Source organism: Elephas maximus, chromosome 18 (genome assembly GCF_024166365.1).
Source record: "Elephas maximus indicus isolate mEleMax1 chromosome 18, mEleMax1 primary haplotype, whole genome shotgun sequence".
In the NCBI taxonomy this organism is placed as follows: domain Eukaryota; kingdom Metazoa; phylum Chordata; class Mammalia; order Proboscidea; family Elephantidae; genus Elephas; species Elephas maximus.
The window spans coordinates 5,963,809-5,988,737 of NC_064836.1; the positions used below are offsets into that span (position 1 = coordinate 5,963,809).

At 38.6% G+C, this 24,929-nt stretch overlaps 1 protein-coding gene and 1 pseudogene across 2 annotated transcripts in view; one reads left to right on the plus strand and one right to left on the minus strand.

The window, feature by feature from the left end:
- The window catches only part of NEK7 (NIMA related kinase 7), a 193,828-nt gene that overhangs the window by 75,565 nt on the left and 93,334 nt on the right, over positions 1 to 24,929 (plus strand). For both annotated transcript variants that reach the window (XM_049857711.1, XM_049857710.1), the window contains exon 2: positions 17,360 to 17,444. In XM_049857711.1, the coding sequence (XP_049713668.1) occupies positions 17,388 to 17,444 (57 nt within the window). In that variant the 5' untranslated portion in view covers positions 17,360 to 17,387. The remainder of the gene's footprint in view (positions 1 to 17,359; positions 17,445 to 24,929) is intronic.
- On the minus strand, positions 10,883 to 12,482 carry LOC126061278 (T-complex protein 1 subunit beta-like; annotated as a pseudogene).

A 24,929-nucleotide genomic window follows, 5' to 3' on the forward strand; every position in this document is an offset into this window, starting at 1 on the left:
TTTGCAGATGACATGATCTTATACACAGAAAACCCTAAGGAATCCTCCAGAAAACTACTGAAACTAATAGAAGAGTTCGGCAGAGTCTCAGGTTATAAAATAAACATACAAAAATCACTTGGATTCCTCTACATCAACGAAAAGAACACCGAAGAGGAAATCACCAAATCAATACCATTCACAGTAGCCCCCAAGAAGATAAAATACTTAGGAATAAATCTTACCAAAGATGTAAAAGATGTATACAAAGAAAACTACAAAGCTCTACTACAAGAAATTCAAAAGGACATACTTAAGTGGAAAAACATACCTTGCTCATGGATAGGAAGACTTAACATAGTAAAAACGTCTATTCTACCAAAAGCCATCTATACATATAACGCACTTCCGATCCAAAATCCAATGTCATATTTTAAGGGGATAGAGAAACAAATCACCAATTTCATATGGAAGGGAAAGAAGCCCCGGATAAGCAAAGCATTACTGAAAAAGAAGAAGAAAGTGGGAGGCCTCACTCTACCTGATTTCAGAACCTATTATACAGCCACAGTAGTCAAAACAGCCTGGTACTGGTACAACAACAGGCACATAGACCAATGGAACAGAATTGAGAACCCAGATATAAATCCATCCACGTATGAGCAGCTGATATTTGACAAAGGCCCAGTGTCAGTTAATTGGGGAAAAGACAGTCTTTTTAACAAATGGTGCTGGCATAACTGGATATCCATTTGCAAAAGAATGAAACAGGACCCATTCCTCACACCATGCACAAAGTGGATCAAAGACCTAAACATAAAGACTAAAACGATAAAGATCATGGAAGAAAAAATTGGGAGAAACTTAGGAGCCCTAACACAAGCCATAAACAGAATACAAAACATTGCCAAAAATGACGAAGAGAAACCAGATAACTGGGAGCTCCTAAAAATCAAACACCTATGCTCATCTAAGGACTTCACCAAAAGAGTGAAAAGAACACCTACAGACTGGGAAAGAATTTTTAGCTATGACATCTCCGACCAGCGCCTGATCTCTAAAATCTACATGATTCTGTCAAAACTCAACCACAGAAAGACAAACAACCCAATCAAGAAGTGGACAAAGGATATGAACACACACTTCACTAAAGAAGATATTCAGGCAGCTAACAGATACATGAGAAAATGCTCCCGATCATTAGCCATTAGAGAAATGCAAATTAAAACTACGATGAGATTCCACCATCTCACTCCAACAAAGCTGGCATTAATCCAAAAAACACAAAAGAATAAATGTTGGAGAGGCTGTGGAGAGATTGGAACTCTTTTACACTGCTGGTGGGAATGTAAAATGGTACAACCACTTTGGAAATCTATCTGGCGTTATCTTAAACAGTTAGAAATAGAACTACCATTCAACCCAGAAATCCCACTCCTTGGAATATACCCTAGAGAAATAAGAGCCTTCACACAAACAGATATATGCACACCCATGTTTGTTGCAGCTCTGTTTACAATAGCAAAAAGCTGGAAGCAACCAAGGTGTCCATCAACGGATGAATGGGTAAATAAATTGTGGTATATTCACACAATGGAATACTACGCATCGATAAAGAACAGTGACCAATCTGTGAAACATTTCATAACATGGAGGAAACTGGAAGGCATTATGCTGAGTGAAATTAGTCAGAAGCAAAAGGACAAATATTGTGTAAGACAAGTATTATAAGATCTTGAGAAATAGTATAAACTGAGAAGAACACCTACTTTTGTGGTTATGAGGGGGGGAGGGAGGGAGGGAGGGAGAGGGGTTTTTTACTGATTAATTAGTAGATAAGAACTGCTTTAGGTGAAGGGAAGGACAATACTCAATACATGGAAGTTCAGCTTAACTAGACTGGACGAAAAGCAAAGAAGTTTCCGGGATAAACGGAGTGCTTCAAAGGTCAGCGGAGCAAGGGCGGGGGTTTGGGGACCATGGTTTAAGGGGACTTCTATGTCAATTGGCAAAAGAATTCTATTATGAAAACATTCTGCATCCCACTTTGAAGTGTGGCATCTGGGGTCTTAAATGCTAACAAGCGGCCATCCAAGATGCATCAATTGGTCTCAACCCACCTGGAGCAAAGGAGAATGAAGAACACCAAGGTCACACGATAACTAAGAGCCCAAGAGACAGAAAGGGCCACATAACCCAGAGACCTACATCATCCTGAGACCAGAAGAACTAGTTGGTGCCCGGCCACAATCGATGACTGCCCTGACAGGGAGCACAGCAGAGAACCCCAGAGGGAGCTGGAGATCAGTGGGATGCAGACCCCAGATTCTCATAAAAAGACCATAGCTAATGGTCTGACTGAGACTAGAGGAATCCCGGCGGTCATGGTCCCCAAACCTTCTGTTGGCCCAGGACAGGAACCATCCCTGAAGACAACTCATCAGACATGAAAGGGACTGGACAGAGGGTAGGAGAGAGATGCTGATCAAGAGTGAGCTAATTATATCAGGCGGACACTTGAGACTGTTTTGGCATCTCCTGTCTGGAGGGGGGATGGGAGGATAGAGAGAGTTGGAAGCTGGCAAAATTGTCATGAAAGGAGAGACTGGAAGGGCTGACTCATTAGGGGGAGAGCAAGTGGGAGTACGGAGTAAGGTGTATATAAAGTTATATGTGGCAGTCTGAGTTGATTTGTAAACGTTCACTTGAAGCTCAATAAAAGTTAATAATAAAAAAGTACTGAGTAGAAGTGACATTTTTGTCATAATTTCTAGAATGTCTATTACAGTCTTGTGAGCATTATACATAATTTTTAAAAATTGTGTCATTTTGGTAAACTGGCAATTCTGTGATATTTCATTGTTGCTTAAACTTGCATTTCTTTATTGGTGATATTCAGTGTATTTTATATGTTTACTCAGAGTATGCAGCTCTTTGTGCTTTGGATAAGCGGCTTTTAACAAAGTTAAGGCAGAGCATTGTGCTTTATGAAGAAAACGATGAGTTAGAAGTAAATGAGAATTAGATTTTCTACTACTTCTCTTCTAGTGCTATGATTTCATTTTACACTTGGATTGCCATTTTTAACTTATTCATTTTTTGAAAATACTTAAAAAATTGTTTTGCAGTGAATAGTAGGAAACAGCTTTCGGAGTCTTTAGTAATACAGAACAGAATGTAATAGATAAGGAACAATATAGTTGATCATTGTTACAAAAAAAAAAAAATATGAAAATCCCCCACACTATGAAATGGTTCCACAATGTGGCCGGTGGGAACCCGTTCAAGCTGGCTCTGTATCTGCTTGACGTGTTCTCATCGTTCTTTGAGCATTTCCTTGTTTTCTGGCACAACAGGATGTTTCAGGCTCGTCTAGTACTTTCCCAGCCCCAGCCCTGGAATCTACTATTTCTCCAAGGAGCCCTGGTTTATTTAAGTGGAGAATGGTATTTAGAAATCACGATCTGGGTGCTAGGTTAATATAATGTTTTTAAAATAGAACAAAAGTTTCTGGGAAAAGAGAGTCATATATATGTATTAGCTTTTATTGTTGTGTGCTTGTTCTTCTGCAAGGAATATGACATGATACAGGATATGGAAAAGGTCGAATGAGCTATATTAGTATTGGTTATTGACTTACTGAGTTACAAGATCTGAGTGTCAAGTTTTTGAGAGGAAGCAGCAATTGCTTTTTTTTTCTAATATTTTATTACTATACTTACAACATTTTTTAGAAATCTTTATACTTTTTTAGTATTTGGTTGTGAGAATTAGTACAAAACTAAGATTATTTGTCTTATTCTAGGACTGGTAAAAGATTGGAAAAGTTATTATTTTTTTTAACCTGTTACTTCTTGTGGGTGATACCACATACATATATTGGAAGAAAGTGTTCGAATCAGAATGAATTTGGCTGGGAGATTCTAGGACCTTGGGACTGGACAGATTCTTTAAGACAGAAAATGTTCAGTATTTGGCTATATGAAGGTGTTCAGAGAGACAGATAATCAGGCCTAGAAAGTCAGTAACTCAGCAGGTAGATTGTGAATCTGGCAATGACTCCTGGTGACTAAGCCATAAGAAAAGGATTTAGGGGCATAACTGGATGCAGAAGAGCAGTGGAGAACAAGGTAGCACTCTAATTCTAACCCAGTGCTGTCGAGTCGAGCTAATTTACCAGCCAGGATGAGGACTAAAGAACAACTGAATTAGACAAAAAAAAAAAAAAAAAAAAAAAAGAGTGGACCTTAAATAAGAACCTCGGGGAGAGGCTTGATCATAAAGGTTATGAGAGCTGATGTGATTATGAGCTGTAAATAGTGCTAGATTAGTACCAGTAATTTGAATGGACTATGCTAGGCTGTTGTATATGTCAAAGAGTATGTGTGTGGGTATGTGGAATATGTATAAATTATTCGGCATGCCAAAAATTGAAGTATACTAAAAAACCGATTGCCATTGACTCTGACTCATGGTGGCCCCATGTGTGTCAAATTAGAACTGTGTTCCGTAGGGTTTTCAGTGGCTGATTTTCCAGAAGTAGACCTCCAGGCCTTTTTTATGAGCTGCCTCTGGGTGGACCCAAATTTCCAATCTTCTGGTAAGCAGCCAAGTACGTGAATTGCACCATCCAGGAACTCCTGAAGTAAACTAGCTCACGCTGACTCAACGTTTTCCTTGAAGTTGCTGAGTTGAGCCTATATTTGTGGTTTTAGTAATGACGAATATGGAGAGTGTGATGTTCTAGAAACTTTCATCATTCTTTTCAAAGATCTGAAAATTACCTTAGTAGCTCTTAAGAATTTACTCATAACGACATAGAAATGCAAGAATGAGCTCTTGACTCTAAGCACTTCTTAATTTTCTTTGAGTTGTGTGCTACGTACATGTCGCTTGCTTATTAGGGACATACTGGCTGACTCAGGCAGATGGAGACAGGAGGGTGAGGTCAAGACTTTTCCTGCTGAATGGTGATTTTGGGGCCAAGAAAAATATTTAGTTCTGAATTTGAATATTCAGACTCTGCCAAGTATCAGTCACCCTAGAATTTCCATGGCACTCTTTCAGTTTTTAGGTGTCACATATACATGTAGTTAAGTCAGTGACTTTCTTTCAGATGGTAGTAGTGTTTTTTTTTTCTTTTTTTAATCCTGTTAATTCCTGTTTCTATATTATTATTTTTAAGTTATAGTTGTTTTGGTAAGTGAAACTCTCTCATAGAATATTTAAATGTTATATGTAACTAGCAGGAATACTAAAGATTTTGTAAATAATCTTGAAGGTTGAAGGGAACTTCATTTCAAGGAAAGCAAACTATTAAATAAGTTTAGACTAGTTTACTTCAACTCTTTAAAATTCTGAATAATTAAAAAAAAAAAAAATCCCCTGAAACTGTCTGCCATCAAGATTGGTATGTATATTTGGTTGTAGAGAAACTGTGATAGCATGATAGGATATTCAAAATGAATGTGTGCAAACAGAAAAAGTATTTTTGAATAGAATGTATGTACAGCTTTTGTTGAATAAAGTAGATTTACTTTAACCTTTAAAAAGGAAATTGAATCGAGAAATTATCCTATTGCCTTTTACGTTTTTCTTCATTGTTAATTTTTTGTTGTAGAAATAAAGATATTTTTCTTTAGCTAAACATTCTTTAATATTGACTATAATTTTAAAACTTTTTTTTCTTCCTAAAGGTGAGTTATAATGTTCTTGTTGACATGAATAATGATCAGTAAGATGCACCAAATTATTTTGTTCCAAAAATTAAAATTAAAAAAAAAATTATGCTTTAGGTGAAAGTTTATAGCGCAAATTAGTTTCTCATTCAAAAATATATACACAAATTGTTTTGTGACATTGGTTGCATTCCTTGCATTGTGTCAGCACTCTCCTACTGTCCCTTTACACCCTGGGTTCCCAGTGTCCATTTGTGTACTTTTCTTGTCCTTTCCTGTCTTCTTGCCTTTGCTTTTGGGCAGGTGTTGCCCATTTGGTCTCATATATTTGATTGAACTAAGAAGCACCTTCCTCACATATGTTATTGTTTGTTTTATTGGCCTGTCTAATCTTTCGTTGAAAGTTGGACTTTGGGAGCGACTTCAGTTCTGAGTTAGTAGGGTGTCCGGGGGCCATAGTCCTGGGGGTTCCTCCAGCCTCTGTCAGACCAGTAAGCCTGATCTTTTTTTTTGTGAACTTGAATTTTGTTTTACATTTTCTTTCTGCTCTGACTGGAACCCTCTCCTGTCAGAGCATTTGGTGGTGGTAGCTGGGCACCATTGAGTTTTTCGGGGCTCAGGCTGGTGGTGGAGGCTGAGGTTCATTAGTCCTTTGGACTAATATTTTCCTTGTGTCTTTGGTTTTCTTCCTTCTCCTTTGCTCCGAACGAGATGGGACCAGTAGATGTATCTTAGATGACCACTCTCCAGCATTTAAGACAATACTCACCAAAGTAGGATGTAGAACATTTTCTTCTATGTTATGCCACTTGACTTAGGTGTCCCCTGAGACCATACTCCCCTTCCCTCAGCCCCAGTAACTTGGTCCCTCAAGGTGTTCGGATGTGTCTAGGAAGTTTCTATGACTTCGCCTTGGTCAAGTGGTGCTGACTTTCCCTATATTGTGTGTTGTCTTTCCCTTTACCAAAATTAACATGTGTTTTTACTATCTAGTTAGTGATTTCTCCTACCCACCCCTCCCCTACTTCGTAACCATCAAAGATGGTTTTTTTCTGTGTGTAAACCCTTTTTTTTTTTTTTTTTGAGTTTTTCAAATAGTGGTCTCATACAATATTTGCCTGTTTGTGATTAACTTATTTTACTCAGCATAATGTCCTCCAGGTTCATCCATGTTGTAAGATGTTTCACAGATTCATCATTGTTCTTTATTGTTACATAGTATTTCATTGTGTGTATATACCATAATTTGTTTATCTGTTCATCTCTTGGTGGGCACTTAGGTTGTTTCCATCTTTTTGCTATTGTGAATAAGGCTGCAGTGAACATGAATGTGTATATGTTTATTTGTATGACAGGTCTTATTTCTCTAGGATATACTCCTAGGAGTGGGATTGCTGGATCGTATAGTATTTCTATTTCTAGCTTTATAAGGAGATGCCATATCATTTTCCATAGTGTTTATACAATTTTACATTCCCACCAGCAGTGCATGAGAGTTCCAGTCTCCCAGCAGCCTCTCTGACATTTGTTATTTTATGTCTTTTTGATTAGTGCCAGTAATGTTGGGGTGTGATGGTATCTCATTGTAGTTTTGATTTGCATTTCTCTAAGGACTAATGGGAAACCCTGGTGGCACAGTGGTTAAAAGCTATGGCTGCTAACCAAAAAGTTTGCAGTTTGAATCCACCAGGCACTCCTTGGAAACCTTATGGGGCATTGCTAGTCTGTCCTTTGGGATTGGAATCAACTTGACAGCAAGTTTTTTTTTTTTTAATGGCTAATGAACGCAAGCATTTCCTCGTGTGTCTGTTAGCTGCCTGAATTCTTCTTTGGTGAAGTGTCTGTTTATATCCTTTGCCCATTTTCCAGTTGGATTATCTTTTTTTGTTACTGAGGTGTTGAAGTATTCTGTAGATTTTAGAGATTAGACCCTTGTTGGATATGTTGTAGCCAAAATTGTTTCCCAGTCTATAGGTTCTCTCTTTACTCTCTTGGTGAAGTCTTTTGATGAGTGTGTTTAATTTTTAGCAGCTTTTTTTTTTTTTCTTAGCTAGTCTGTCTTTTAGTGTTTGCAGTGCTAGCTATGGTTTGTATTTAATTTATGCCATGTGGTAGGGCCCCTAGTGTTGTCCTTTTTTTCTTCCATGATCTTTATTATTTTACTTCTTATATGTAGGCCTTTGATCCACTTTGAGCTAGTTTATGTGTATAGTGTGCGGTACGGGTCCTGTTTCATTTTTTAAAGCTGAACATCCAGGTATGCCAGCACCATTTAGTAAAAAGACTGTCTTTTCCCCATTTAATGACCTTTGGTCCTTTCTGAAAGATCATCTGACCATAAGTGTATGGCTTTACGCCTAGTTTCTCAATTCTGTTCCATTGGTCTCTGCATCTCTTGTTGTACCAGTACCAGGCTGTTTTGACTACAGTAGCTGTGTAGTAGGTTCTGAGATCAGGTAGTGAGAGGCCCTCCTACTTTGTTCTTTTTCTTCAGTGATGCTTTGCTTATCCACGGACTCTTTCCTGTCCATATACAGTTTGTGGTTAGTTTTCCAATATATATATATTTTTTATAACTGTAAACTTTACCTTTTCCTACTATGTAAATTTTATTATTATAATTGACTGAGAATCAGGTTAATGTTTTGAAATGTTTATTGCTTTTATTTTAGCTCAACTTCTGCAAAAAAAATACTAAATTTTTAAAATTGAGGTTTATTGAGGATGTGTATAGATCTAGAAGAAAGCAGCTCATTTTGATTAAGATTTCGGTTAAGGTGAATACAGTAACTGTGGTTGTTCAATTCAAATAATATTCAGGAAAAAGTGTATGCTTAGCATAGTTTAACCTGCCGATAGTTATGTTAGCATTAGACACGTTATAAATTTATTAAAATAGGAGAACTAGGAAAGTCATTAATATTATTTTCATTTACGGGATGATGCTGTAATGTTATTTCGATGTTCAGATTAAGGTGGTTATCTAATATAGTGTCAGTGTGGACTATATTATTATTTATAAAATATGTAGTATACAGTACTTTAATAATTTTCTTACCAGGGTCATATGATTTATGAAAATTCAGTCCACTGACTGACCTGACTTCTTAAAACCAAATGGTTTTTTATCATTAATTTAACTTTTGTATCAGAAATAGTTTCTTAGTTTTGTACTTTTATATTCTGTAAAATATTGTGGCTACACACAAGAATAGTTGGAAATCGTTTTACTTTAGTATGAACCGAATTTGGGAGTATGTGTGAAAGTATTTGTAGAATTTGAAAGATTTGGGGGACTGTAACTGATTTCAAACACTTTAAAAGCTTTCGTTCACTAAAAATTAGTTATGGGAATTACAAGGCAGTGCATTGAACTTTTCTTCTCCAAAAGTTCTACATGGCAAATTTTAGCCATAATAAAACTCGCGCGTGCGCACTCATGTGCGCACGCACACACACACACACACAATTTGCTGTTGTTCGGTGCCATTCAGTTTTGACTCTCAGCAACCCCATGTCATGTATAACAGAACAAAATGCTGCCTGGTACCGTGCCATCCTCACAAATGTTATATTTGAGCCCATTGTTGGAGCCACTCTTGTCAGTCTATCTCCTTGAGGGCCTCCTCTTTTTCACTAACTCATTACTTTACCAAGCATGATGTCCTTCTCCAGGGACTGGTCCCTCCTAATATCGTGTCCAAAGTATGTGAGACGAAGTCTCACCATCCTTACTTCTAAGCAGCGTTCTGGCTCTACTTTTTCCAAGAAAGATTGGTTTGTTCTTCTGGTAGCCTATTCGGTAGTCTTCACTAGCACCGTAATTCAAATGAATTAATTCTTCTTTGGGCTTCTTTATTCATTGTCCAGCTTTCATATATATATATATGTGTGTGTGTGTGTGTGTGTGTGTGCGTGCGTATGTATATATATATAAAATAAATCCAGAAATATATAAGAAATAAACCCAGAAATACATATGGATAAGAAATATATATGTGTAAGAAAGGTTTACATATATACCAAAACCAATCCAGTTGCTGACGAGTTGATTCCGTCTTATGTGTCAGAGTGGAACTGTCCCCGTAGGGTTTTCAGTGGCTCATTCTTTCAGACGCAGATCACCAGGCCTTTCTTTTGAGGTAACTCTGGGTGGACTTGAATGAGCAACTTTTCGATTAGCAGCTGAGTGCATTGATCGTTTGCACCATCCAGGGACTGGTATGTATAAGGCAGTCCCAGGGCTACGAATGAGATCTGTTCCTGAATGTGTCTAAGAATTTGTAGGTGAGTCTGAACAGGTGCGTATGGTTCTTATTTAGCCTCACTTTTTTTTAGTACAAGAAAAGGCTCAAGGCCTTTTCAGTGATTTAAAAGCTGCACGTGCAGCAAGTGAAGGTGGTCGTGATGAAGAATTGGTTGCCAGCAGGGGCTGGTTCTCTTGTTTCGAAGTGAGGGCAAATTTACATAACGTTAAAGGGCAAGTACAAGTAAGCTGGATGTTCCTAAGCTGGGGACTGACTGTATATATAAAATTCGAACTTATATGGTCCAGTCTTTCTGTTAGTAATTCACAGTTAGATTTTCCTCTGTCATTCCTATCCTGTACCTCCCGTCACTAACTCCCACCCTGATGTGTTTTGTCTTACCTAGTTTATGTGGTGGTACCACCATATACCTCATCCCCCAAGCTAAAACCTTGGAATCATCCTTAATTCCGTCTGTCCATCTCTAACCATGTCTAATCAATCATAACTCCTAAGGGTTAACTTACAAACAACTCTAAAATACGTCCTTTATTCTTCATTCCCATTAATTTTTCCTTTATTCAACAGATGTGTATTGTGTGTCAGGCACTTTCTGGGGAATACAATAGGGAGTAAAAGACAAAGTTCCTGCCATCCTGTTACTTACATTATAGTGGAGGAGATAGACAATAAGCAAGTTAACAATAAAGAAGATATTGCAAATTGTTTTATTATGCAATTTCTTACTTTAATCACAATATAAGAAATAAACTTTTAAATCATCTAAATTTTATGGAGAATGAAATGGCAAATAACTTAAACCTATGCTAAAATAGAAGGTCAGCTAAGTGTCTAAACTTAAGGATATAACAGCCAGAGGCAAACTGATTGCACAGTCTTCAGAGGTAGAACTCTCTCATTTTAAACAGGACTTTGCTGTGAACTGGCCTAGAACTTGACAGCACATGGGAGTGCTTATTAACAGAGGTGGTAATCAGGTACACCTTCCTTGGTGCTGCTTTGATAATGTTGTCCACAAGTAAATTCACCTCTGCTCCTTCAACTGCACTCAGAAGAACTCGTTTCTTTTGGATACTTTCTGTTACATATCACATCACCATATCACCAGTGGTACCTTCCTTCATACCCAACCCAGCCCTTATACCTTAATATTGCGTTAGCTGTGGGCAGCTCGGAGCTGTGCTACCAAGGGTTGTGCTGTCATAGCCTGCATTGTCAGCTGTGATGGTTGGCAACATTCCCAGTGCTTTAGCAAAATACCCCATTGCAGCAGCTTCTTTGCCAGGTATTCTGTTGGCTCCTTGTGTAACAGCATGAGCCGTCAGGACCTCAGAGCAGCCTCCTCCATAAACTCTTTTAAAATTCTTCACAATTTGAGCAAGAACACAAAGAGCTTCATGGAGAGATCTTTCTGCTTCATTTAAGATTTGTTCAGTGGCATCACGCATAACAATGGTGCAAGCCTTACCCAGGGCTACCCCAGAAAAGTGAATGAGTTTGTCTTCTCCAATCATGACTTCCTCAACAAGTTTGCAACTTCCAAACTTCACAGGTTCTGGGTGATCAAAGGCAGAAGCAATTTCACCACCTGTGACAAGTACTAGGTGTTCTACACCTACCAAATCTGCATGCTCAATAGCTGTGACACTAGCAGCACTGAAGAGCTGTTTAGGCTAATTATAAAGTAATTACCTGTTAATAAAACAATTGATTCCATGCTTAAAAATACATTTAACTGTCTCCTTCACTTTTTCCTTTCCTAAGTTGTTCTATTTCTGCAACCTTTGTTGTAGAATCAACTCTTATCTGGAACCATATATCTATATTTTGTCCGTATCCATTCTAGTATTTGCTGTAAGAATTTTAGCATTTTCAATTTGCTTTTGTTCATTTACTCCAGTTTTTTTTTTTAATGCAACAGAAAGCCTTCATCTTAATAGAAATCTCCCAGACTTCCTCTTAGCTCCTTGATGACATGAATTGCCTCCAGATTACCAGAGCCTTCTAGTCTGAGGACAGCTTCACAAAGTGATCTTTGTGATGACTAAGAAGTTCTGAGGATAGTGTTGTTCCCGCAGTGTTAGTTAAATCTTGACAGAATTTAGTTTTATCAGAACCATGATCAACTGCAGAATTCAATAGAGCCTCCCTTGGTGCCTTTGTGGCCTCTCTCCTACCCGCAATGATGGTCTGTGGATGAATCTTTTTTGCAATTAAATTTCCCTTGTATAATTCTGCTGCTAAAACAGTAGCAGAGGTAGTGCCATAACCAACTTCATCATCTTGAACCCTTGATGTATCAAGTAAAACTTTAGCTGTTGGGTTGTCAACACCAGTGTTTTTTAGAATAGCTGCACCATCATTGCTTACCATTAAGGGATGCATCTCGTCCACTGCTTAAAAGAATCTTATCCATGCCCTTGGGTCCCAGAGTGCTCTTTACCAAGTCTCCACTAGCAATGGCACCAATAAAAGAAGACAGATGAACTGTCTCTTCTCTCTCTTCATCAGCTCCAGCCTTGAAGATGTTAACAGGAGCAGGGGAAAGGGACGCCATGGTTCCAAGGAGTTCGATGCACAGGCTAATCCCTCGCAGCTAGCCCCAGTAATCAGGAGAGAAGAATGCAAATTGTTTCAATTGCTCTGTAGGAAATACAAAGTGATGATGTGAAAGAGAGAACTGGAGTGGGGCAGGGGTACAACTGAGGGCAGAGTTAAGGTAGGCCTGATTTTGAACCAGTCTATTAGAGGCTCTGGAAACCCTGGCGGCGTAGTGGTTAAGTGCTACGGCTACTAACTAAGAGGTCGGCAGTTCAGATTTGCCACGCGCTCCTTGGAAACTCTATGGGGGAGTTCTGTTGTGTCCTATAGGGTCACTATGAGTCGGAATCAACTCAGTGGCAGTGGGTTTTTGTTTTGTTTTGTTTTTTTATTATAGATTCTGGGTAACGAGGACAGCAGATACAAAGGCCCTGATGCCAGAAAGGTCTTAGTAGGTTTTGACTCAGTGGCAATTAATAGCAGATTTCAAGAACAGAGGAAATTCAGTGGAGGTAGTCAGTTAAGGGAGACTGGTATGAGCTAATGTGGGAGAGGTTTGTTTGTTGCTGTTGTTAGATGCGTGGAGCTGTCCCTTGACTCGTGGTGACCCCGTGCACAATGGAACAAAACACTGCTCAGTCCTGCTCCATCTCCATCATTGAATGTGGATCGGGCTATTGTGATTCATAGGGTTTTTATTGGCTGATTTTCAGTAGCTTGCCAGGCCTTTCTTCCTAGTCTGTCTTAGTCCGGAAGCTCCGCTGAGATCTGTTCAGCATTGCAACAACATTCTTCCGTGTTGTCTTCAAGGCCAAAACTATTTTTATAATAATACCAAGAAATTTACAAAACTGCTGATGCCTTAGCATAAACCAGGGTAGTGGTGCCAAACTGTACTAATTGTTGTATTCTTTATGTTATACAACTGTAATTAAAAAAAAACCAAAAAACTGGTTTTGTTAAAAAATGTCCTTGATGAAACAGGAATAGAGTAAAAGAGTATTATTTGTATCAAATCTCGACCTTTGAGTACATGTCCTTTAATATGATGTGTGACGAAATGGGAACCATGCTGACAGCACCACTGCAGTAAGTAAACGTTGTCTCGAGGAAACCATTTGTGCAGTTGTTTGAACAGCCGGTGGAGTAGCTGCTGTTTTCATGAAACACCATTTTTACTGCGAGAACAACTGACAAACGGTGGTTATTCAGGCCAGAGTTAATGAAAATTAATGAAGTGCCCATCACTTTGAAGGAAACAGTTGGCTTTTTTTGTTGTTGTTGCCAGTGGTAAAATTTGAGTTTTGAAGTGAAACTGTAGGAGTTTGGAAAATTCCTGCTTATCTCAATGACTGTAACAGATTTCCATTATTTGAAGACTTTTCTGATGACCTCAGTGGTGGTGTTAATGAATATGATTCTTTAATGTTGTTTAATGAAATGATCAACATTTGGAAGATCTGCATAACGAAGTGAACTAAAATTTTCCAGATGACCAGTGCATGATGTTAAAAATCATGAATGATTACAAGATCTCTTCAAAGGGCAAGATAGACTATTGTTCTTAACATAACAGAGAACGAAAGTTCATTGATGTGATTTGAAATTCCAATTTGCAGCTAACATTAAGAATCGACCACCTATCAAGTTTGGTATAGTATCAGAGAAGAGTATCAGCAGAAATATTACAATGCTTTTAAAACAGTCTTCTGTTTTCCAAGTATATATTTATGTAAGGCCGGATTTTCTTCATATACTTCAACCAAAACAATGTATCTCAACATATTTAATATAGAAACTGCTTTTATGAAGCCAGACATTAAAGAAATTTGCAAAATGTGAAACAATGCCCCCTCTTGTAACTAATTTTTTGGGAATGTATAGTTATTTTTTTATAAAAGTATGTTGTATAAAAACAATGGGTTTCTTGATTTTTGTAAATGAGTATGTACTTAAAATGTTCTCAGTTTTCATTTCAAATATGGGAAATATTGATGGAAAATGCATATAAATAAAAGGTCTTTGGGGTCCTCAGATAAAGTGGTCTGGAGACCAAAAATAACTGTGGGGCTAGACCAGCTGAGTAGATGGTGATTCGTTTAAAGAGATAATAAAGACTGAAAGAGGAGCAGGTTTGGTGAGAGGATGGGATGTGGAATCTTCTACTTATGTGGAGATGTCAGGTAGTTGGATGTAGGAGCATGTAGCTCAGAGCTCAGGGCAGGTGCCTGGGGTAGAGATACAAATTTCAGAGCAATCACATAAGGATGGTATGTAAAGACATGGGGCTGGGTGGGATGACTTGAAGAAAGAGTGTAGGTTGGCGAGAGAGAGAGAAAGGGAGGGGAGGAGAGAGAGAGGGAGGGAGAGAGATTGAGATTGAAATTCACATCTTGGAGCACTCCAACATATGTAAGTTATATAGGAAAGGAAACTGAGAAAGACTAGCTATGATGTAGGAGAAAAGCCAGGAGAATGTGGGATCACAAATTTAGGAAAGTGAGATGGTTTGTTGTGTTGAAAGCTCTTAGAGGTTGAGTAAGAGGACATGGGTGAGGGCCCTTATAACTCTTATCTGGAGTGTTCAGTAGCTTAACTGGTCTTCTTGCTTGTTTTTATGTGTCCCCTCCCTCCCCATTACCCCTATCGCATTGCTGGAAAGATTGTCTTTTAAAAATAGTTACCTTATCTTTCTCAGCTGCTTAAAACCCAACATTAGCTCCCTGGACAAAGTATCACAGGAGTTTTTTTCATCATCTGACACCTGTCTATGCTTTTAGCCTAATCTTCTGCTACAAACTTCCTCCCCCCTCACTGCCTATCAACTTTAATTTGAAACTGCTTATAAGATGCTGCGCTGTGTTTTTAGGTATTTTGAAGTGTTATTTTCTCTTTCCAGAATTCCTCTCCTCCCTAGCTCATCTAAACCATGTTGATTCCTATTCATTATTTAAAATTCAACTCAGGCAGCACAAATTTGGCAACCTGTGTTTTGACTGAAAATTGGTTGCCAAATTTGTTGAATTTGATAAGTTTTCCTTATAATTAACTTTATAGTTATTAAACTGTAGCAATAAATATTTCATGTTTTTATGACAGACGTGCATGCATTCATTAAATATTCATTCAACCACCTACTTTGCATCTAGCGCTGACCTCAAAGCTGAGGATACAACTGTGGTGACACTGGTGGGTCCCCGCCACATGGAATTTATAATCTAGAAGACTGAATACATATTTAATATATTTAAAATGTGTTATTGCTTCATTTATGGTATTAAGTCAGTATGTAAACATTTCTTATTCTTATTCTGTAATAGCATTAAGAATCTAATGACACATGGATCTGTGTTAGATACTATGCAAAGAGTATTTTGTTGCTTTTTACTTATGTCCCTTTTCTCATGGAGAGTCTCTTGAAACTGTGGACACTTGATGAGAAATGCTGATTTTAATGCTTTAGATTTTGCACTAAAAGTGAATTTAATTCACTACTAGGATTCCCTCTCCCCTCTCTTCCTCCTTCTCCCCTCTTTGAATCCAACACCGTATAAAATCTAATTGATAATATACTTATAAAAAAGTTAACATATCATGACTAAGCGAGGTTTATCACAGGAATGAAAGGCTCATTTAACATCTGAAAATGAACTGTTGTAATTCAACATTTTAACCAACTAAAGGAGCAAAACCATATAATCATCTCAGTAGGCACAGGAAAAGCATTTGACAAAATCCAGCATCCATCTCACTTGAAGCAAAGTAAGAATCGTTACTAGGTGCTGTCCAGTTGGTTCCGACTTATAGCAACCCTATAGGACAGAGTAGAACTGCCCTATAGGGTTTCCAAGGAGTAGCTGATGGATTTGAACTGCCGACGTTTTGGTTAGCAGCCCAGCTCTTAACCACTATGTCACCTGTTATCTCAACCTGATAAAGGGCAGCTACGAAAATGTACGGCTGATACTACACTTAATGGTAAAAACCAAATACGTTCCGCTTAAGATCAGGAACAAGAAAAGGATGTCCGCTCTCACTACTCTTGGGTGGCTCATTTCAAGCCTGGCAGAGTGGCAAGACTGACCAATCCCTTTGGTGGGGCATAATTACCCTATCACACTGTCCCGCCAATCACTTGCATGGGAGTTATAAGACCATAGCTAGAAAGGCCACTCCAAAGTGATCCATCTCACTGTGTAGAAGCAGTTGGTGTTTGTATTAAAATCAGTGCAGAAGTAGCTTGTGGAAGGCAAGGGCTGTGCCTCCTTATATTTGAATTCTAGGCATATTGTTCAGTTCCTGGCGTATAATTGATCTTCAGCATATGTTTACTGAATTAATAGATGAATGTTTTATAATAACAGGCAAAATATACTTGAGAGAGTAAACCCTCATGTGAGGGCTGGCCTTTTAAATGTTAACCTAAAAATGATAGTAAGCATTACAGTTGGAGATGCAAAACAAAAATACTGACATTTTTGAAATGTGAAGACAAGGTGCGTTTTAGGGATATAAAACATTGAGAATGATTATAGGAAGGTTTCCATGACAATTATCTTCTTGTATTGGGCAGGGTAAAGGGAAGCCTCTTTGACCTATGCCTGGATAAAGCATAATGGAGAAGAGAGAATTCCGTCTTGGGAAATAGACAGTAGGAATGTTGAAGCACATAATGCTACTTTGGAAAAGTGGAAATGGTTGAGTCAGTGAATATTTGTGTGAGCTAAACAGCTTGGATTTAGCAAACGACAGAATAAGAGTGTGGAGTATTGTAATAGTTTTTGAAGCACCAGATAAATCTGTTGTATTTCAGTGCAAGCTTCAGGCATATGATGAGCAGCATGAATTCGTAATAATTACTTTGTTTAACCTTGAACTGTACATTTTTTGCAGAATTCTGAAGTTCCTGTTGCTTCAGACAATGGATGAACAATCACAAGGAATGCAAGGGACACCTGTTCCTCAGTTCCAACCACAGGTAATTTATTCATATTAAGGCTGGCATAAATCTGTTTTAAATATGGGCGAGGAAGGAAGTAGTACATTTACATTTCCTTTAGGAAATAAAGAGGAAGCGCTGGTGGCATAGTGGGTAAGTGCTACGGCTGCCAACCAAAAGGTTGGCAGTTTGACTCCACCAGGTGCTCCTTGGAAGCTGTGCGGCAGTTCTACTCTGTCCTGTAGGGTCACTGTGAGTCAGAATCGACCTGACGGCAATGAGATAGGAAATAAAGTAGCCAAAAAATACTAATTATGACTTTCCAAGTTTTAGTCAGAATTGTCTTTGTTTTAAAATACTGTTTTGATTCTTAATTGTCATGTACAAACATGAAGGAAAAAAAAGAAAAAGGCAGCTTTAGCCTTTGACTTTAATTGAGTGACCTGTAGGCCTTGAAGGTTAATATTAGGCTTACCAAAAAACCCAAACCCATTGCCTTCGAGTCAGTTCCCACTCATAGTGACCCTATAGGACAGAGTAGAACTGTCCCATGGAGTTTCCAAGGAGTGCCTGGTGAATTTGAACTGCTGACCTTTTGGTTAGCAGCCATAGCATTTAACCACTATGCTACCAGGGTTTCCTAATATTAGGCTTAGGGAGAAGGAAAAAACCTGAGGTTACACCCAGGTTTTGCCGACCTCTGATTTGGCCAGGTGATCCTGCCCCGTCTATAGTTGCTTTCCGTAATTGTCGCCTTCTGCGCTCTTTCTCCTGTTATGTAGTTGCTCATTTCTTATAACATAAAATGAAGTAAAAAGGCTGTTTCAGTTAAAGAATGTACACACATCATTAATTCATGATTTAGCACCCTGCATTCATTATGAATGCCTATCATAAAGCTCAACATAATGACATTTTAAAAATATCAGATGCCCCTATGTGGGGACAGCCCCTCGTTTTTGTTGTTCGTGCGGACAGTATTTCTCAGCTCGGTGTTTGAGGCATTCTATAGTAGGTTTAAAATCTACTGTGCAGACGAGTATTTCTAAATTGTTTGAAGAACTGATAGATGTTCTTTCAAACGAGTTCTGCAGTCATCATGGCTCAGGAGACGTGGGCTAACAGTTCCTTTACTGCAGTACTTCCTCAGAGCGTTTCCTATACTGATGTGCGTTGTCAATTTCCAAGAGGGTGATACAGCATGTAGTATTTTCCAAACTTATTTGATTATGAACCCCCCCCCCCTTTTTTTCAGTGCATCTGTTTACTTCTCAGGAGCCCTGGTGATGCAGTGGTTAAAGTGCTTGGCTGCTAACCGAAAGATCAGCGGTTCAAACCCACCAGCTGCTCTGTGGGAGAAAGATGTGGCAGTCTGCTTCTGTAAAAATGTACGGCCTTAGACACCCTCTGGGGCAGTTATCCTGTGTCTTAAAAAAAAAAAAACAGGGTCACTATAAGTCAGAATTGACTCGATGGCAACAGGTTTGGTTTTTGGTTTTGTGTATTGACTTCTCTCAGAATCAGTGTTCTGTGAAGCATAGTTCGGAAAAATACTGCCCAGAAAATACTCTTTTCTGCTTCTGTGACTTTTCTTATTTTGCCTCCACCATCTTCCTCTCCAATTTTTGAAATCTGTCCACTGTTCAAAGACCATTTAAAAATGACTGACCTTCCCTGTCCTTGGAAACTGGATGATATATTCTCTGTATCTCATTTCTTGTATTTCTGACACTTTTGTATCATTTTTATATGGGCATTTTCCTTATCCTCCCTGTTTAGGTTAAAATCTCCTTGAGGGAAAGGACTGTGTCATACTTATCTTGGTATGCCTGTGGTGCTTCAGTTGCTAATATGTAGCCGAGGCTCAGTAAGAACGTGTGATTGAAACCAACCTGGAACTCCTTAAATTAGTTCTAGTTGAAGTTAAATTTAAGTACTCCTAATTTAAACCTAATTACAGTTTTAAATTGCCTTTCTTCCTTATACCTGCCTGAATTCTCTGTATTGAGTAAAAAGACCTTTCAGCTTAAAGTAAGGCCAATATTTTAATTTCAAGATGGTAGTTTTTTTGTTTTTTAAACCTACCACCGGTATTTTGTGTTGTGGTCGTAAGTTATATTACCAAGATTATGATAAGTAGCCTCTATCATATATAGACATAGCTTAGTGCCGTGTTACACAGCGCACACACACACACACACACACACAGTTCCTTCATACTACATTGTTTCTAGTGAAGGCAGTAAAAGAAGCTTTTTTTTTTATTTTTTAAACCTACCACCTGTATTTTGTGTTGTGGTCGTAAGTTATATTACCAAGATTATGATAAGTAGCCTTTTTTTTTATCATATATAGACATAGCTTAGTGCCGTGTTACACAGCGCACACACACACACACACACACACACACACACAGGTCCTTCATACTACATTGTTTCTAGTGAAGGCAGTAAAAGAAGCACCTGCAAAAATTAGGTAGTTCATGTTATGTTTTGAAATTCACAGTTTTGAACAGTCCTATGTTTCAAAGGAAAAAAAAATAAGCACTTTCATTGTCGCTGCCTACTGACTTACCAACCAGGAAAGGTCGGAGAGGCAGTAGGAGGCAAGAATGAAAGCCGTTGTTTTCCTCTGAGACACTGGGTCGGCACATAGTATAAATCCCAGAATTATATGAGTGGTTCTGCATTTCTTTTCACACTATTCCTTTCGTTTGTGCCTCCTGCTGCTGCTTGTGCGTGGGTGGACTTCTTTCCCTGTTGGAAATAGGCAAGTGTCATCCCAGCTTCTAGCTGCCTTGTGGCTAGTGGGGGAAGGGAAAATGATTTTTTCCTCCCCTCTTCTGCATTCAGACTCATGTGAGACAGTGAAAGAAAGATTACCTGACAAGAGCTTATAGGCATTATTGCTTATTAAGGCCTTGAAAAATGTTACTGCTCTCTGTAGCATTATTTTAAAAGACTGGAAAAGGACAGCCTCTGCTTGGGGTCGACACCGTCCTTTTGTTTTGTTCCACACCATTGGCCTGAATAATGGGGGCGATATGGCAACATATGGTTAGCCGAGTGACTGCCTTCACTTTTGTAATGCTAATGTAAGTCTGGACAAAAACAGACAACTAAGGAAGTCAGCTTTCTAAGTGTCAAATACCAGTTCCCTGTTAAAATGATGAGTGATGTATATTCTTGGCATAGCCTTTTTCTTGTTCCGAGATGAATACTCTAACCCCATAATGCATAATGCATAATATGTGGTCTCATTTTTAGTAGTTTGTGCTTCTTTTTTTTAAAAAGCTTTAGGATGTTAGATTTATGTGTCTTTATTTATTTATTTGCTGTCTAGTGGTTGAGAGCTTGGCTGCTAACCAAAAGGTCAGCAGTTTGAATCTACCACCTGCTCCTTGGAAGCTCTATGGGGTGGTTCTACTCTGTCCTATAGGGTCACTATGAGTTGGAATAGACAGCTGTATATTTTCATTGCCTTTGGACTGTTGCTTGTGGAACAATGGATTTGGCAGATTTTTTTTTTTTTTTAAACAGTCTGTATAAAAGGTGATGACAGAGAAATAGTAAAATATTTACTTTTTACTATGAGACTAATTTTATTCCTTTTTTTTTTATTGTGCTTTAAGTAAAAGCTTACAGTTCAAGTTAGTTCCTCATACAAAAGTATATGCACACATTGTCATGTGACCCTGGTTGCTCTCCCTATAAAGTGACAGCACACTCCTCCTCTCCACCCTGAATTTCCTGTGTCCATTCAGCCAGCTCTTGTCCCTTTCTGCCTTCTCATCTCGCCTACAGACAGGAGCTGCCCATTTAGTCTCATGCATCTACTTTTTTTATCTACTTGAACTAAGAAGCACACTCTTCACAAGTATCATTTTATGTCTCGTAGGCCAGTCTAATCTTTGCCTGAAGAGTTGGCTTCGGGAATGGTTTCAGTTCTGGGCTAACAGAGTCCGGGGGCCATGTCCTCCGGGAAGAAGTCTGGTCTTTTTACTAGAATTTGAGTTCTGCACCCCACTTTTCTCTTGCTCCGTCAGGGACTGCCTGTTGTGTTCCCTATCAGGGTGGTCATTGGTGGTAGCTGGGTACCATCTAGTTCTCATGGTCTCAGGCTGATGGAGTCTCTGGTTTATGTGGCCCTTTCTGTCTCTTGGGCTCATTTTTTCCTTGTGTCTTTGGTATTCTTCATTCTCCTTTGCTCCAGGTGGGTTGGGACCAACTGATGTATCTTAGATGGCCACTCACTAGGTTTTAAGACCCCAGATGCCACATACCAAAGTGGGATGCAGAAATTTTCTTAATAAACTTTGTTATGCAAGTTGACATAGAAGTCCCCTGACACCATGGTCCCCAGATCCCCACCCCTGCTACTCCGCCCCTCAAAGTGTTTGGTTGTATTCAGTAAACTTAACTTTTAGTTCAGTTGTGCTGACTTCCCCTGTATTGTGTGTTGTCCTTCCCTTCACCTAAGATAATTCTTATAAAAAAAAAAAAAAATTTTTTTTTTTTTTTATCTAGCTAGTGAATACCATGTTCCCTCCATTCCCACCCTTGTAACCATCAAAGAATGCTTTCTTCTGTGTTTAAACCTTTTCTTGAGTTGTTATAATAGTGGTCTCATACAATATTTGACCTTTTGTGACTGACTAATTTCGTTCAGCATGATGCCTTCCAGATTCATCCATGTTATGAGATGTTTCCCAGATTCATCATTTTTCTTTATCATTGCATAGTATTCCATTGTGTGAATATACCATAATTTGTTTATCCATTCGTCTGTTGATGGGCACCTAGGTTGTTTCTGTCTTTTTGCTATTGTGAACAGTGCTGCAGTGAACATGGGTGTGCATAGATCTGTTTGTGTGACGGCCCTTATTTTTCTAGGGTATATTCCAAGGAGTGGGATTGCTGGATCCTGTGCTACTTCTATTTCTAGCTTTGTAAAGAAACGCCAATTGATTTCCAAAGTGGTTGTACCATTTTACATTCCCAACAGCAGTACATAAGTGTTCCAGTCTCTTCACAACCTCTCCAGTGTTTCTTATTTTGTGTTTTTTGGATTAATGCTAGCCTTTTTTTGTTGGGGTGAGACGATATCTCATTGTAGTTTTGATTTGCATTGCTCTAACGGCTAATGATCATGAGCATTTCCTCATGTATCTGTTAGCTGCCTGAATGTCTTATTTGGTGACATGCCTGTTATGTCCTTTGCCCATTTTTTAATTGGGTTATGTGTCTTTTTGTTGTTGAGGTTTTGTAGGATTTTGTAGATTTTAGAGATTAGACTGTGATTGGATTTGTTGTAGCCAAATTTTTTTTCACAGTCTGTAGGTTGTCTTTTTACTCTTTTGATGAAATCTTTTGATGAGCATAAGTGTTCGATTTTTAGGAGCTCTCAGTTCTCTAGTTTCTCTTCTGGTGTTTGTCTGTTGTTAGTAATGTTTTGTATACTGTTTATGCCCCATGTTACGGCTCCTAGCATTGCCCCTATTTTTTCTTCCACGATCTTTATCATTTCAGATTTTGTATTTAGGTCTTTGATCCATTTTGACTTAGTTTTTGTGCATGGAGTGAGGTATGGGTCTTGTTTCATTTTTTTTGCAGATAGATATCCAGTTATGCCAGCACCATTTGTTAAAGAGACTGTCTTTTCGCCATTTAATGGACCTTCAGCCTTTGTCAAATATCACCTGCTCATAGGTGGATGTATTTACGTCTGGATTCTCAATTCTGCTCCATTGGTCTGTGTATCTGTTGTTGTACCAGTACCAGGCTGTTTTGACTACCGTGGGGGTATAATGTTGTTCTTAGGTACTGTCGAGTCAGTTCTGACTCATAGTGACCCTGTGCACAACAGAATGAAACACTGCCCAGTGTTGCACCATCCTCACAATTGTCATTATGCTTGAGCTCATTGTTGCAGCTACCATGTCCTTCTACCTCGTTGAGGGTCTTCTTCTTTTCTGCTGACCCTGTACTTTGCCAAGCATGATGTCCTTCTCCAGGGACTGATCTCTACTGACCACGTGTCCAAAGTGTAAGATGCAGTCTTGCCATCCTTGCTCCTAAGGAGCATTCTGGTTGTACTTCTTCCAAGACAGATTTGTTTGTTCTTTTGACAGTCCATGGCATATTCAATATTCTTTGCCAACACCACAATTCAAAGGTATCAATTCTTTTTCAGTCTTCCTTATTCATTGTCCAGCGTTCACATGCATGTGATGCGATTGGCGGTTTAATAGATTCTAAAATCAGGTAGTGTGAGGCCTTCTTCTTCAGTAATGCTTTACTTATCCGGGGTCTCTCCCCTTCCACGTGAAGCTGGTGATTTGTTTCTCTGTCTCATTAAAAAATGCCATTGGAATTTGGATCGGGATTGCATTGTATCTCTAGATCACTTTGGGTAGAATAGACATTTTCACAATGTTGAGTCTTCCTATCCATGAGCAAAGTATGTTTTTCCACTTACGTAGATCTCTTTTGGTTTTTTGCAATAGTGTCTTGTAGTTTTCTTTGTATAAGTCTTTTACCTCTCTGGTTAGATTTATTCTTAAGTATTTTTATCTTCTTGGGGGCTATTGTAAATGGTATTGATTTGCTTTTTGAAGTTCTCTTTGTTGGTGTAGAGGAATCCAACTGATTTTTGTATGTTTATCTTTTATCATGATAATTTACTGAACTCTTCTATTAGTTTCATTAGGTTTCTTGTGGATTCTTTAGGGTTTTCTGTGTATAAGGTCATATCATCTACAAGTAGAGATACTTTCACTTCTTCCTTACCAATTTGGATGTCCTTTGTTTCTTCTTCTAGCCTAATTGCTCTGGCTAGGACCTCCAGCACAATGCTGAATAAGAGTGGTGATAAAGGACATCCTTGTCTGGTTCACGTCTTTGAGACTAATTTTAAATTGTGGAAATTTTTAGGTAACATTTTATGAGTACTTTGATTTATGGAAATTGAGTAATGAGGGATATGGTATGTTCACTTTTTTATCATAAACTTAAATATAAAATAATTACGATCAGAGTGCAATTCTAAGAATTTCTGGGAGTGATTAGAAGGAGGATTAATTTTAATTGTAATAAACATCAGAGGCTTAGGCTTTGCATTTTTCGTAAATTTGAAGATATTTAGTGTTGCTTTGGCTGTCTGTGAAAGAGGAAAGGGACCCCAGATTTATTGGTAGAAAAATAGACATTCCTTATTTTTATAGCTTGGAAGGTATGAGAGTCTTGTCCTGGAGCCTTCCACCCCAGCCAGTGAAGTAGACCGACCACTCCTTTAAGCTTATGGCAGTACAAACATTAATCCATTTGTGTTTTCAAATCTCTACAAAGCGAGTGTGAAGAGATGAGGTGGAGATGAAGGTTACCCTGTAGTTTGTTTAGGGTACCAGTCAGGGAGCATTATGGGCCAGAGAGAAGGGTAGCCCCCAGCAGACTCTATTGAGTGGGTCAGGCTTTTGGACTCCATGTCTGTGTTACTTTCCCCTCTCTTGAGCTTATCTTACAGAAT